Source organism: Podarcis erhardii, assembly GCF_964252035.2.
Source record: "Podarcis erhardii genome assembly, chromosome: 14".
Taxonomy (NCBI): Eukaryota; Metazoa; Chordata; class Lepidosauria; order Squamata; family Lacertidae; genus Podarcis; species Podarcis erhardii.
The window spans coordinates 21,424,570-21,436,846 of record NC_138503.1 but is presented as its reverse complement, the minus strand read 5'-3'; the positions used below and the strand labels follow the sequence as shown (position 1 = coordinate 21,436,846).

Here is a 12,277-nt window from a genome sequence, read left to right as displayed (position 1 = left end):
TGGGTCATGTGGCTAGAATGACTAAGCTGCTTCTGGCGAACCAGAGCAGCGCACGGAAACGCCGTTTACCTTTCCCGACGGAGCGGTACCTATTTATCTACTTGCGTGCTTTTGAACTGCTAGGTTGGCAGGAGCTGGGACTGAGCAACGGGAGCTCACCTCGTTGCGGGGATTCAAACCACCGACCTTCTGATCGGCAAGTCCTCGGCTCTGTGGTTTAAACCACAGCGCCACCCGCGTCCCTACCTATTTATCTACTTGCCACCAAATTTCTTTAGTACAGTTCTGTGCATACTTACAACTAATTTCTGTAGCACAGTTCTGTGCATACTTACCACCAAATTCCTTTAGCACAATTCTGTGCATACTTACAACCAAATTTCTTTAGCACAATTCTGTGCATACTTACAACTAATTTCTTTAGCACAGTTCTGTGCATACTTGCCACCAAATTCCTTTAGCACAATTCTGTGCATACTTGCAAGCAGGTTCTGTTGAGCTCAGAAAGGCTGCTCCTAATTAAGCACACGTACAATTCCACACATACTGAATGTTCCAACTGACCTCTGGTTTGTAGTCCTTGCTCCTGATGAATTCTTGCTGTTTTATCCTTATTTTGTCATTTGGTGAGTAACGAGCACCAGAATAGCCCCGCTGGATCAAACTGACGGTCCGTCTAGTCCAGCATCTTGTTCTTAGATTGCTTATCCAGATGCCTCTGGGAAACCCACAAAGAGCATGGCAGAACGAAAATCCCTTTCCCCAGTCGTGATCCCCAACAACTGGTATTCGGATGAAATCCTGAGCTAGATGGACTATTGGTCTGATAGCATAAAATGTTATGTTTTTTTTTTTTTTTTAAAATAATTTTTATTGGGTTTTTACATTTTATAACAACAGACACACACACAAAGACAAAGACAAACAAACACACAAATACAATTACATACCCTAAGTTTCTTTACCCACTTTCATTGACTTCCCCCCACCCCCTCCTCTTACATCCCAATTCCAAAATTAATTCAGCAAGTTCTTAACTAACCTCTTAAAGATATTCACATTGCTTTTAAAAATTAAAATCTTTTGTTTATCTGTATTCAACTATCCAATTCTCTTATAATCATTAATTTCTTTTTTTTTAAGGTCGATCTAACTTCCCCTTCACAAATTTTCCCTTTATTATATTAATTATAGGTCACATTGACCAAATAGAACAAAACATAACATTTTATAATTCTATTCTCTCCCCCCCCTGCCCCGGTTTCTGTCCCTTCCTAGACAAATGTCCAGAAAACAAACAAAAAATATTTCTAGCCCGGATTCCTCACGTCCGAGGCGTCTGATTCTCTGTCAGTCCCTCTCTGCCAGCTATATTGGTAGTCCTCTTTGAAGGTCCTAAGACCCCGAAGGAGTTCAGTCAGAGTCAAATCATATTTTCTTTCATTCAGAATGTTGAAGAGTGTTTGCTGCGAAAGGCCATCTAGTTTTCCATACTCAAGAGAAAAGTCCCAATCATATTGCTTTGTTCTTTCTAGTTTTAATATTCCAAGTACTCCAGGGGCTTCTCTCTTCTTCTTTCTCATCTTTCGCAGGTCTGTAATCCAGAGGTCTTCTTGCTCATACTCTAACGCTGCAGATTTCTGGTTGATATTTTCCACTTGTAGTGTCTGAACTCCTTCTTTTTTCTCTGTCAATTCCAAAGGCATCTCTTCCTGCTCAGCTGCAGAATTTTTATCGTACATCTCCTTTGTGCATTCAGCAGAGTTGTTTGTTTCAGGATTCAAGGTCATAAAAACTTTACTCAGAGCCATACTCTGCTCCTGCAGGATTCCCACGAGAAAAAACATTTTTTCTATCTCCGCCAGTAATTTTCCCTCTGCAGCCATTGTAATGTCACTGATTCCCCCTAGGGGGCTTTCAGTTATTTAGTAGTCCTTTTCCAATAATCTGTTACTTTGTTATTATCAATACTTTGTTTCCAATCGCCTCAGTCCAAATGTATCAGCTTTAATTCCAAGAGTTATTAAATAACAAAATTCTTTACTTTGTCCGCCCGTTTGACAGCTTCTTTGACAGCTGTCAAACTCCTTTCACTTCTTCCTCCGGGACCCAAATAGGACACTCCCGGGTTTTTTGGGGGGGATACACACAAAGTTCCAAATTCCCTTTCTCTCCAGCACAAAAATCTTGTTCTATCAAATTTGTGAGAAACTTTTAAATCATCAAAACAGTATTCATTCCGCCTTAATTCTCCGTTCCTTGCTTTGAAACGTCTATAAATAGAGGGGGTGCGGACTTCCCTTTAACACATCCCCCGATCGTGCCGAATTCACAGGATAAAATTTTTAAAGTCCAAATTCCACTACTCACGGGTCCTTTGTTATCCAGTCCAAATTTTGGGAAGAAAGTCAGCGCTCTCCGGCCATGGCTTGCGGCTTCGCTCTACTGAGGTAGCGGTCTACTCTCAGCACCACGCCACTCTCCGTACCCTCTCCGCAGCCTTTAAAAAGGCTCTTCGTGGGTCGGGGAGGGCGCTTAAGGTGCCCACCGAGTCACCAAGTCCGCAGGCTTCCGCGCCTGCGGTTTCTGAGGGTCCCCGTGTCGCCGGCACGGCAAGACCCGTCCTCAGCAGAGCCGATTCCCTCCGGAGCTCGGAGGGAATCCGCCATTAGCCGTTCGCGCTAACCCGGAAGTCTGATAGCATAAAATGTTATGTCCTGTCTCGATTGTAGCAGTTTTGCTGGTGGAATTCAATGAATTGAGGGGGCACAATTAAATTGGATTTGTTCGTGTGCTATAAACATATTAAAAATGAAATAAAAATGGCCCTTTTTGCAGTAAGGAACTCAGTGGGGAATGTACTACTAGAAAGTGTGGGATAACAGGTGACCTGCATACAAATAGGCTTGCCATATGTCCTCTTTTTCCAGGACACATCCTGTTTTTCATGGGTATGTTAAAATGAGAGTCATCATAGTGATCCATAGTTAATAGGAGAAGGTGGCCAATGTGTCCTCTTTTTTGCTCTTCAAAAGATGGCAACTATCAGTCAAATGAATAAGCAGCCAACCTCTTACAATCTCCCTGCAAACTTTGGGCAAACAGATCAGGATGGAAATTCAACCAACGGACCACGTGGATGCAACCCAAAATATCCTAGACAAGCCACAGCAGCTATTTCCTCTGCCATACATAATTTTAAAATCTTTATTTTTCTTTCACTGAAGACCACATGGTGGCACACTAGCGTCAAATAAATTTCCACTTCTTCACTATTCCATTTGCAAGCTATTTAACAAAGGAAAAACGTTTTAATTTTATGGTAGTGCAGATCCAGGTAACAGACATCACTAACAAAGAGGGACACAATTTGCGGCTAGCCCACATTTTTGCCAATGAATACAGCAATAAATTATTCTGCACTGTGCCACACTCTGCCAAAGCTGATTATTAAAAAAACCCACTATTGAGCTTTTTTGGTTCCAGTCGGTCACCCACGAGTGAAAATTTTATACAAAAGAAAAGAATTAATAGTTGGCTGAAAGAGTTTTTAAATTATTATTGTGTACAACCAAGATGAACTAAGAGCCAGGTACAAGGCCCAACCCTAAAGAAAAGTTATACGACAGGGAGGGGCATATTTAGGTGTCCTCCAAATATCTGGTTTTATATCTGCAAGAGGGGATTATGTAGAACAGAGGAAGCTTTTTGGCAGCTAGCAGAACAGGACAGATCTGAATCTTTCTGAACCCACACAGAGCCACCCACCTGTCAATCGTCTGGAGGGGAGGGCATCTGCCTTGCCAGAGTAGTCTCCACCGGGAACACACTGGCAAAGCAGCACCCAGCTGGACTGAACACTCCGCTATCCAGCTGATGAGAGGACGATTCAATCCTACAGAGTGGTACCTGGAGGGGGGGGGCTAGCCAGGTTATTTTTGCCCTGGGTGGTAAAGCCTCCAGAGGGATGCCATTGAGGCCCCCAGCCTGTGTGTGTGTGTGTGTGTGTGTGTGTGTGTGTGTGTGTGTAAGCAAATTTGCAGATGGGGTGTGTGTGCGCCAAACTGTGTCTTTGACCCAGCTGAAATAAAGCCTAGTTTTGCCCCTGAATCCTGCTGGCTGCAGGGATCTGCTTTGACAACGCATTCCGCACAGGGGATGCAGTGTCCCAAGTACTGTAATACCCAGCAGGGCTGAGCCCAACCCTCTTGCCTATAAACTGATGGACTGTGGACATGGCTAGAGAAAATGGGCTCACATGCTAACCTGAGCACTGCAGAGGGCCAAGACTGGTATCCCCCACCCTTGTTGTAAAAGAGGCTGCTGAAGCTGTCAAAGCAGTCTCTTTGTTAATGCCCCCAGCCAACAATTCTTTCCTGCTAGGCCTTTGGCTTTTAATTATCTGTGGTCCCCTTCAATGGGTGGGGTGTTTTAATTCTGCTTTTTAAAAATTTGCTTCTTCTGTGCATTGTTTTATGGTGGTTTTACTGTTATTTATTTATTTATTGTTGTGGGTCACCTTGGGTTATATTGGTAGGAAAACAATGACGAATAAGTTTAATAAATAATAAGAACTCTGAAGTTAGTGTGGCTTATGTTTTCAAATTGTGCGGAAGCTGGGTTGAGGAAAGACACACCAGACAGTTGTATTTCTCTAGAAATTACAGGATAGGTATGGATTGTGGCTAACGTCATGCGCACACAGCTTGAAGCAGCGGCAGAGTGGGAGCACACTGGAGCGAGAGTAAATGGTAATGCTGTTCCTCTCCCTGCTGCTAATTGCAGCTGTGTTCGGCACCGGGGTTTGCTCGTGCATTAAATGCGGTGTCTATTAACTTCTTTGCCCCTGTGGTATTTGCTGAGAGTGTGCTGGCATTTCTACCACCGCTCCTGTCTGCAGAGATTGGGAGACGGAAGTTCTGGACATGCTGATGACAGGATAGGACATTATTATAATTACAGCTCTGGGTCAGGGAGGAAATGAATGTATAAATCACAGGCCCCCACATTCACTCTCCTCTGCTGCTGGGTTTTTGTGACCCTGAGAGACAAAAAAGCATGCTTCCTTGTGGTTACCAAGGACCCTTGCTTGTACCACAGTTAGCTAGGGACAAGCTAGTAGTTTTTTTAAGGGTGCTGAGAGTTATTAGGAGGCCCCGGTACCCTCCACAGACCTACAATTTCCAGAGTTCCCTATGAAGACAGATGGACTGTTAAACTACTCTAGGAGTGGAATAAGGGTTTCTGAACAACTCTCTGCAACCTTAGGAAACTAAAATGTTTCTGTAACTAAAAAGAAATAAAAATAGTTGTATCTACAGTGGTATCTCGGGTTACATACGCTTCAGGTTACAGACGCCGCTAACCCAGAAACAGTACCTTGGGTTAAGAACTTTGCTTCAGGATGAGAACAGAAATTGTGCTCCGGCGGCGCGGCAACAGCGAGAGGCCCCATTAGCTAAAGTGGTGCTTCAGGTTAAGAACAGTTTCAGATTAAGAACGGACCTCCGGAACGAATTAAGTACTTAACCCGAGGTACCACTGTACTTTCCTGTTATTGAGCTTAACGCAAATTGAGCAGCCAGCCTTCCCTTCAGTTTAAACACAGGCATACTTCTGAAACAATCCTTTCTCTTCGTCGGCAGGTCAAGCCTCCCTCACAGTTGTCAAATGAACACAAATCGCGCACACACCATTTTTGTAATTCCAAGCAGGGCGCCAGATTTTCCAAGGTCCACCATAAATGGCTGATGGGCTGCATTTTTGCCTCGTGGATTATGAAGCGCGCAGGCCAGATGTCAGGGTTTCTCGTCGGGATTTATTTTTATTTATCAGCCGTGCTTACACTTTGAAGAGCTTTGACTAGCTTCCATATGCTTCCCACATGGTCTCCTGTCCAAGCAGCTGACAAGTAGAAGTTACTTTGGGGCTAGCAGATGGCCCAGGAGCACCTGGTGATACAGGCCTGTCCATAGTCACCAAAGTTACTATATTTACTCGAATGTAATGCCAAATTACGTCGCGAAAATTAGGGTGTGCATTAGATTCAATGTCACATTAGATTTGTGTAAATATAGTAAGTAGCTGCAGGCCCGATCAGTATTATGGGTTGCCACTACATATACATATAGGGCTTTCTTTCAGCTGGAACTCAGTTCCAGAATCTCTGAGCTGGGTGCCACTGCTGTTCTAAGAGGACAAGGGAGGTATTCATGATAGGTTCTTGTACCTAGTTTTGATAAAGCTGCTAATGGACCAAATACAGACACCTTCAAGTGTCCCTATTTTCCAGGGACATTCCTGGAATTAACAGAAGCTGTTCCAGTTTCTGATTTGATCCCCAAATGTCCCGTTTTCCCTTAGGATGTCCCTATTTTCATCTGAGAAACGTTGGAGGGTATGAAATTAGCGTTTGAACAGGAACAGTTCTGATATTATATATTATATATATAATGCACATGTGTCACCTGCTATCCAGATACTGCCCACCAGTACTTGAAACACAGCAGCTACCCCGGCTTATAGGACCTCAGAAGAGGTATTTTCTTCTGACTGAGAAATAAGAGGATCAGGACAAAAGCCCATCTAGTCCGGGATTCTGGGCAGCAGTCAACATTGTGCTAAAATGGTCCATGAGAGCAAGCATTTCTTCTTGCCGGATGGATGGATTTTTCTTTTCCTCACACATGCTGTTCTGGGGGGGTTCTCCTGAACCCCCCACCCTCCTGGGGCCGAACAGTGGGAGGAGAGAAGGGAAGCCTCATTGTGCTAGTGGAAGTCACTGCACGGGCTTCAGCTGGGAGGCCAGTTAGTTGAATCTGGCGCACTGTTCCATGGCCCACCAGATGCCTATGGGAAGCCCATAAGTATCTTCTGAAATTCCTACATTAGAAATAATCAACAATATTTTTAAGACCAGCTGCCCTGTTAGAGCAAGCATAGGGACCCTGTGACCCTCCGGATTACGATGGACTCCAAAATCCATCAACCTCAGCCAGCATGGCCATGGATTATGGGAGTTGTAATCCAACATCTGTAGAGCCACAGATTCCCCATCCCTAAATTAGAAGCAACTTGAATCATGCTGTGGGTCATTAGCTCACTCACTGGGAATAATCTACAAGATGAATCACATCCCAATCTATTTTTGTGTGTGCATCTCATCAATAAATATAGGTCGTTGATCCCCCTCCAGATGGTAATTAAAAGACTACACAGAAATAGGATATTCATAGTAAAATAAAGCAATTTACTTTGGTTGCTTCGGGGTGGGGTAAGTACAGAATAACTCATCAGGACTATAAACATTTTATTCATGGTGTGGTTACCTTGTCAACTTCTTGCCATTGATCACATCAGAAACACTGTGTTGGCTTTCACTATTCATTCAAGCCAAGTTTGAGAGCACATGGGTCTAAAGCAGTACGGTCGTGTCAGTTAATTTTAGCCAGGAAAAAAAAGCTTAGAAAACTCACTTTGTTAAGAGCCAATTAATGTTTTACCGCCAATTTCATGGGCTGAAGGTTTAACTTATTAAAACAGCCAACAACGCGAATCAGAACAGGCATTATAAGAAAAAAGAGAAGTGTTGTTTACATATGTCTGAAGAGGGGGAAAAGGGACATTTTTGTTGAAGCTTACAAAGATGTCACTGGAAGGGAAGGAGACACATTAAAAAAAAGGTCTGTCCCTGTAAAAAATAATTTAAAATTTCTGTGAATAAAGGCAATGACTGTATAAGTTACTTTTTTAAAAAATTCTGTAAGACAACATAGCCAAATATATTTAAACACAATTATATAAACACCACACAACAAACTAAAAAATATATATTATTATATGTATATATATATATATATATTTATATGTATAGTGAATACATTCAGATGTGTTGTATAGCGCCGTTCGGTACAATTGGTTGTTTCCCTTCCCTCCTGGCTGGCTAAATAGAATGTCTCCTGGAAGGGATTGCTTACTAAAGTCACTGAGCTGTCATTAGACAGGAAAGGTTTTGTCAGCAAGTTGTGGTAGGCCAGAAAAATGAAGCCATCAATCAAAGCTGAAAAAGATAGGAGATGCAAACATTTGGGGAGGGGAGGAGGGCAGAAATAATCTTTTGTTGCGGAGAGGAAATTATTCTAGTCTGTGTCTGCAGACAAGAGATGAATTTATTCGCAGCAATTTCACGCTGAAGGCTTCAATCCTGCAGGGTGCTCAGGGCTACCAGGTTCCCGACAGTCACTTAGGAAGGATTTGGCTACTCAGAACAGCTTGCAGTAAAGGTGGACACTTGGGGCTTAGACAAAGACTGCTCTCACCTCTTCCTGCCAACTCTAGGAGCGCCTCTTTGGTGACTGCCAAGTTGCAAGTTTGCTATGGCCAATTTTGCTCCTAAAAGGCAACTGGGGATTGTCCTTATTTTTCACCACAACATTGCTGGGGTGAAGTGCATCAAGCCAGGGTTGCACTGGAAGAAAGCTCAATCACTGTACAGCTAAAGGGCTGTAAATTCTTTTGGGATGGGTGGGCAAGAGGTGCCCTTTTCTTCTCAAAAGTGCAGAAATACCTTAAATCTGCCCAGTCACCTGCCTGGATACTATTTGGGAGGGTTGATTATTTTGAATGAAGCTGGGCATGTGGACTTCGGTGTCACTCTCCATTTGCAAGACATGTCCAAGAAGGATTTGTGTTCCCATCTGCATTTTTATTCTTTTTTATTTTTTTTCTTTTAAGATGCAACAAGCAAAGCAAGGATGCTACCTAGGCTTGGGTGTTAACCAGGCGTGTGGCACTGTAAAAACCAGACTGGCAGGCAATATTAAAGTGATCCGAGTTGCAAGCCGAAGCTTCAGTCAGCACTGGGTGAAGCTTCCCAAAGTGGGGGTGGGGTGGGGTAGGGGCAGACAGGGAGGAGAAGGGAGACTTTGTCCTAGGGAACTGGCACAACAGGGCCTCCAGAGGGCGGATATTAAAATCTTCAGCTCAGCCAGCCAAGAGGCACGTCCGACAGCAAAACTGTATAAATGGCTTGCGCTCACAGAGTTTGTTGGATTTCACCATCTCGCAGAAGACCTCATCAGCTGGGAGTGCATACATACATTTGGAAAGAGGGAGGAGAGGGGGAAAGAAATTGGATTAGCATTTTAGCCAAACAAAGTAGGACTGGAAAAAGCACAGCAAGAGCTATTCTGCTACACGAGAGATAACGGAAAAAAGCAGCTCATCCATCTGTTGGAGAGTTTCGAGATGCGGAGAGCCATGTGCATTTAATGAGCATAGCTCTTACACATGCATAGACTTCAGAATGGAAATATTTATCTAATCCTTCTACCTATCATATTTATATCCCAACCTTTCCCCCCGTGAGCTCAAAGTGGCGTACACAGTTCTCCCCCATCTCTGTTAACTCCTCACAACAATCCTGTGAGGTAGGTTAAACCGAGGGGCAGTGACTGGCCATGGCAGGGTGGGAATGTGAATCCAGGTCTCCCAGGTCCCAGCCCGACACTCTAACCACTACACAGCACCCTTCTGCTCAAGTACTGCAAAAATGCAGCAACACAGTTGAATCGTACAAGGGGATGAGCAAGAAGGGAAAAGAAAGTGACAAAATGGAAAAAATGAAGGATGGTGGGGATGAGTTATTGCAGCTCTGAACCCTGGCTGTCCATTGTGCCCACTCCACAAAGGAAGATGCCATATACGGAATCAGACTGCTGGGTCCACTTAGTTCAGTACTGTCTATAATAATAATTTATTATTTATACCCCACCCATCTGGCTGGGTTTCCCCAGCCACTCTGGGCAGCTTCCAACAAAATATTAAAAACACGATAAAAGATCAAACATTGGAAACTTCCCTAAACAGGGCTGCCTTCAGATGTCTTTTAAAGTCAGATAGTTGTTTATTTCCTTGACATCTGATGGGAAGGCATTCCACAGGGCGGGTGCCACTACGGAGAAGGCCCTTTGCCTGGTTCCCTGTAACCTCGCTACTCACAGTAAGGGAACTGTCAGAAGGCCCTCGGAGCTCGACCTCAGTGTCTGGGCTGAGCGATGGGGGTGGAGATGCTCCTTCAGGTATACTGGACCAAGGCCGCTTAGGGCTTGAAAGGTCAGCACCAACACTCTGAACTGTGCTCGGAAACGTACTGGGAGCCAATGTAGGTCTTTCAGAACCGGTGTTATATGGTCTCGGCTGACTGGCAGCAGCTGTCCAGGGTTTCTGGCAGGAGGCACCCCCAGCCTTACCTGGAGATGCCAAGGGTTGAACCTGGGATCTTCTGCATACCAAACAGATGCTCTTCCACTAGCTCATTTTATTGCGCTGCCACAGAGCCAAAGCAAGAGGTTCCCTTGCAGGCCTCCACACTTCCTCTTGCCTAGAGAGCATGGGCCCAGCGGTTTTCAGTTTGCCCCACCAATTTCCCAGAGGAAGCCCATGCTTTGCCGCTGGAACTGGAACAAATGTAACTCCACAGAAAAGGTGAGTGACGTCAAATTCAGCAGTAAATAGTGGCCTTCCCTGGGGGAAAGCAGCGGAACAAACGGGAAGTGTGGATGAACCCTGAGGTGGGTAAGGAAAGCTCGGTCAGTCTGTCCCTTTTTAGGGATATCTCCTGATATTCTCATTGAAACAGCTGACAAAGGGTGCAATGACAGACGGGCTGAATTTAAGAAAGAGATATAAAAATGTTTTTCAGCAACATCATGTATAGACTTGGAATATGCCAATTTCTCCCATCCTTCAGCAGCCGATTCTTAAAACAGCTCCATGCAAATTCTGTGCCAGGAGAAATTACAGGAATTTTTTTTCTTTTTTACCTTACCTGCACGTTTTCAGGTCACTGATTCTTCTCTACTGCCTGCTGCCCCAAAGTTAAATTTCAGTAAAGTTCATTATATATTCCATAAATATGAAATCTCAACCTCAAAAGTAATTAAAATTGCCGCAAGTTCCTGATGCAAGAAGGGAGTGAAGAATGAGCAACATCTGGCCGAAGACAAGGATGAGATTCTAGGGAATGTAGGTATGCAGAACTAGTAATGATTCAATCGAAATGTTAGTTCCTAAAGTCCCATCACATTTCTTCCCTAGATGCCCTCCAATTTGATACTAAAATCTAGTTCCATTTGAGCTGCACAGGGTTTCCCCCCCCCTTTGCACCCCAGCTGCATCATCATTCAACTGCTGTGATGGAACCAAGCAAAGGGGGGGCAGAGGCTGTATTAACAGTATAATTTAAAGCAAATGATCTACCCCAAAGAATCCTGGGAACTGTAGTTGGTTAGTGGTGCTGGGAATTGCCGCTCTGTGGGGAGTAAACTACAGTTCTCAGGATACTTTGGGGGAGGCCATGTGCTTTAAGTGCATGCTGTGTATGCAGACTAGTGGCTAGTCAGGTGTGTGTTATATTACCTGACTGTGGGTACTTGAGCAGAGCCACACCAAACATTTAAAGTGCATGCAATGCACATTTAAAGCATGATCCTGGGAGGTCTTGTTTCCCACTCACAGCAATACAATTCCCAGCACACACTTTTTAACCAAAAACGCTTCTAGGATTATTTGGAGGAAGTCATGTGCTTCAACTGTGCATTGGCTGTGCTTTAAATGTATGGTTCAGATCTGCCCATCTTTAATAAACGTCCATGTGAATACATACCATTGTGGCATCTGTCGCTAGCAATGCATGAGCCACTAAGCAAGCTAAAGCCTTCTTTACACCGGAGACATTTTCTTCCCGAGCTGTCACAACTTGAACAGTTATCTTCACATCTGAGGAAGAGATGAAAAAGGCAACTCTTTCTAGTAGCTAGTTGTGTGCCCATAATCCAAACTAAGGCATGGAGCCCACAGCCCTCCAGGTTTTGAGGAACTACAACTCCCATCATCCCCAACCACTGACCATGTTGGCTGGGACTGAGGAAGCTGGAGTCCAGCCAACATGCAGATGTTTCCCATCCTTGGCACAGATGGTAGACATATCTGACCACTAGCTTATCCCACAGCCCTACCAATCCAGACAGTTGCTGTCTCCCATCCAGACAGTTGCTGTCCCTGCATTGTATCCAGCAAAAGAGCCATGCCAACCCACCAGGACAGTTCTGTTGCTCCTGTGTAGTCCAGAACTCCTTACCCTGATCTCGGGACTCCTTAACCATGGACCACTGCTTCTAGCTTGGCTAGTCTCGTCTTTCCTAGTATAGCTCAGTCAGTAAAGTTCGAGACTCTTAAAACACGGAATCCTGGGTTCAAGCCCCACGTTGAGCAAAGG

At 44.3% G+C, this 12,277-nt stretch overlaps 1 protein-coding gene across 2 annotated transcripts in view; it reads right to left on the bottom strand.

Moving 5' to 3' along the window:
- Positions 1-7,228: 7,228 nt before the first annotated feature.
- Positions 7,229-12,277, bottom strand: part of PCSK6 (proprotein convertase subtilisin/kexin type 6) — a 109,014-nt gene continuing 103,965 nt past the window's right edge. For both annotated transcript variants that reach the window (XM_081838840.1, XM_081838839.1), the window contains exons 20-21: positions 11,666-11,778; positions 7,229-9,080 (exon numbers count right to left, since the gene is read on the bottom strand). In XM_081838840.1, coding sequence (XP_081694966.1) covers positions 8,983-9,080; positions 11,666-11,778 — 211 coding nt within the window. In that variant the 3' untranslated portion in view covers positions 7,229-8,982. The remainder of the gene's footprint in view (positions 9,081-11,665; positions 11,779-12,277) is intronic.